The 1,330-nt window shown below is 68.0% G+C and overlaps 1 protein-coding gene across 1 annotated transcript in view; it reads left to right on the plus strand.

The window, feature by feature from the left end:
* ATP9B (ATPase phospholipid transporting 9B (putative)) overlaps nt 1-1,330 on the plus strand; it is a 181,745-nt gene that overhangs the window by 162,925 nt on the left and 17,490 nt on the right. Inside the window, exons 24-27 of the mRNA XM_025048153.1 lie at nt 145-234; nt 483-627; nt 771-943; nt 1,171-1,298. Coding sequence (XP_024903921.1) covers nt 145-234; nt 483-627; nt 771-943; nt 1,171-1,298 — 536 coding nt within the window. The remainder of the gene's footprint in view (nt 1-144; nt 235-482; nt 628-770; nt 944-1,170; nt 1,299-1,330) is intronic.

Genomic DNA, 1,330 nt, shown 5'->3' on the forward strand with positions numbered 1-1,330 from the left:
TCGTGGAGAGAACATCAGTGCTGACGAGTTTGTTCCAGCGCTGCAGGGGCCCTGGCAGGAGCCGATCCTAACGGGGCCTCCTGCACAAAGTGCCTCGGGTTCTGGAAAAGCGTCGTGACATGGGCTTTCTCCCCCATCTCCCAGGTGAGCAGTCGAGGAGAGGCCCACCTGGAGCTGAATGCCTTTCGCAGGAAGCAGGACTGTGCACTGGTCCTCTCGGGGGACTCCCTGGAGGTGAGGCCATTACGCCCTCAGGCTGCTTCTGCAAGTCTCTGCTGCTGTTTAAGTTGTTGCTGTCTCGGCAGAGCTAGGTGCAGCCCTGCTGTGCGGGGACCGCCTGAGGGATGTCGTGCAGTGTCACGGTGTCACTTACTGGCCCCACACGTTAGAGAGGCCGCTGGGCTGCCCTGGCGTTGCTCCGGCTGCGCGTGGCGGTCCAGGCCGCCAGGGCTGCGGTCGGCGTGACGCGGCCCACGTTGCAGGTCTGTCTGCGGTACTACGAGCACGAGCTCATGGAGCTGGCTTGCCAGTGCCCCGCCGTGGTGTGCTGCCGCTGCTCGCCCACGCAGAAGGCCCGCATCGTGAAGCTGCTGCAGACGCACACGCACAAGCGCACCTGCGCCATCGGTGAGGCCGCGCCCCGTGGTCCCGGTCCGACCGGGACAGCAGGCTGACCTCAGCCGCGTCCGGGACGGTCCGCCCCCGCTCCTCCGTTAGGAGAGAGACGGGACCGGGCCGGCTCTTCCCATCGCAGTGTCTGTCCACCCCAGGTGACGGAGGCAACGACGTGAGCATGATCCAGGCCGCCGACTGCGGGATCGGCATCGAAGGGAAGGTGCGTGTGTCCTCCGCCACGCTCGTCAGCGCACGCCTACGCGCCTGCTCTGGGCCCGCCAGGGCACGGGCGGAGGGGCAAGGCTGGCCAGGCCCTCTGCCAGCACCTTGACCAAGTGAGGGACGGCAAAGCAGGTCCGCGCCGAGCCCTCCGGGGCCCTCGCTGTCCTCCGCGGGACCTGCGGGCCCTCCCCATAGACAGACATCGCCACACCCTGCAGTGGCAGCTTCTCTCCCTCACTGGGCACCCGGGCCATATTTGCCGTCTGTGTCCCTGTCCAGCGGTGAGCTGTGGGCTGAGGTCTGTCCTCTGTGCTCACCCAAAACCTCGCCCAGGAAGACCTGGGACAGAACCTGCTCCCGGTCTTGGTTCTCCCCTGGCTGCTGTGCTCCTGGCGCCTGGCGCCGGCTCTGGCCGCGTCCGCGCTTCCCTCCCCGGGGCCTCGGCGGCTGTGGGGTGGCAGGTGGGTGGGCGCGTGGCCCGCGTGGCCCGCGT

The sequence above is a fragment of the Pteropus alecto genome, unplaced genomic scaffold, assembly GCF_000325575.1.
Source record: "Pteropus alecto unplaced genomic scaffold, ASM32557v1 scaffold14, whole genome shotgun sequence".
NCBI classification, from domain to species: domain Eukaryota; kingdom Metazoa; phylum Chordata; class Mammalia; order Chiroptera; family Pteropodidae; genus Pteropus; species Pteropus alecto.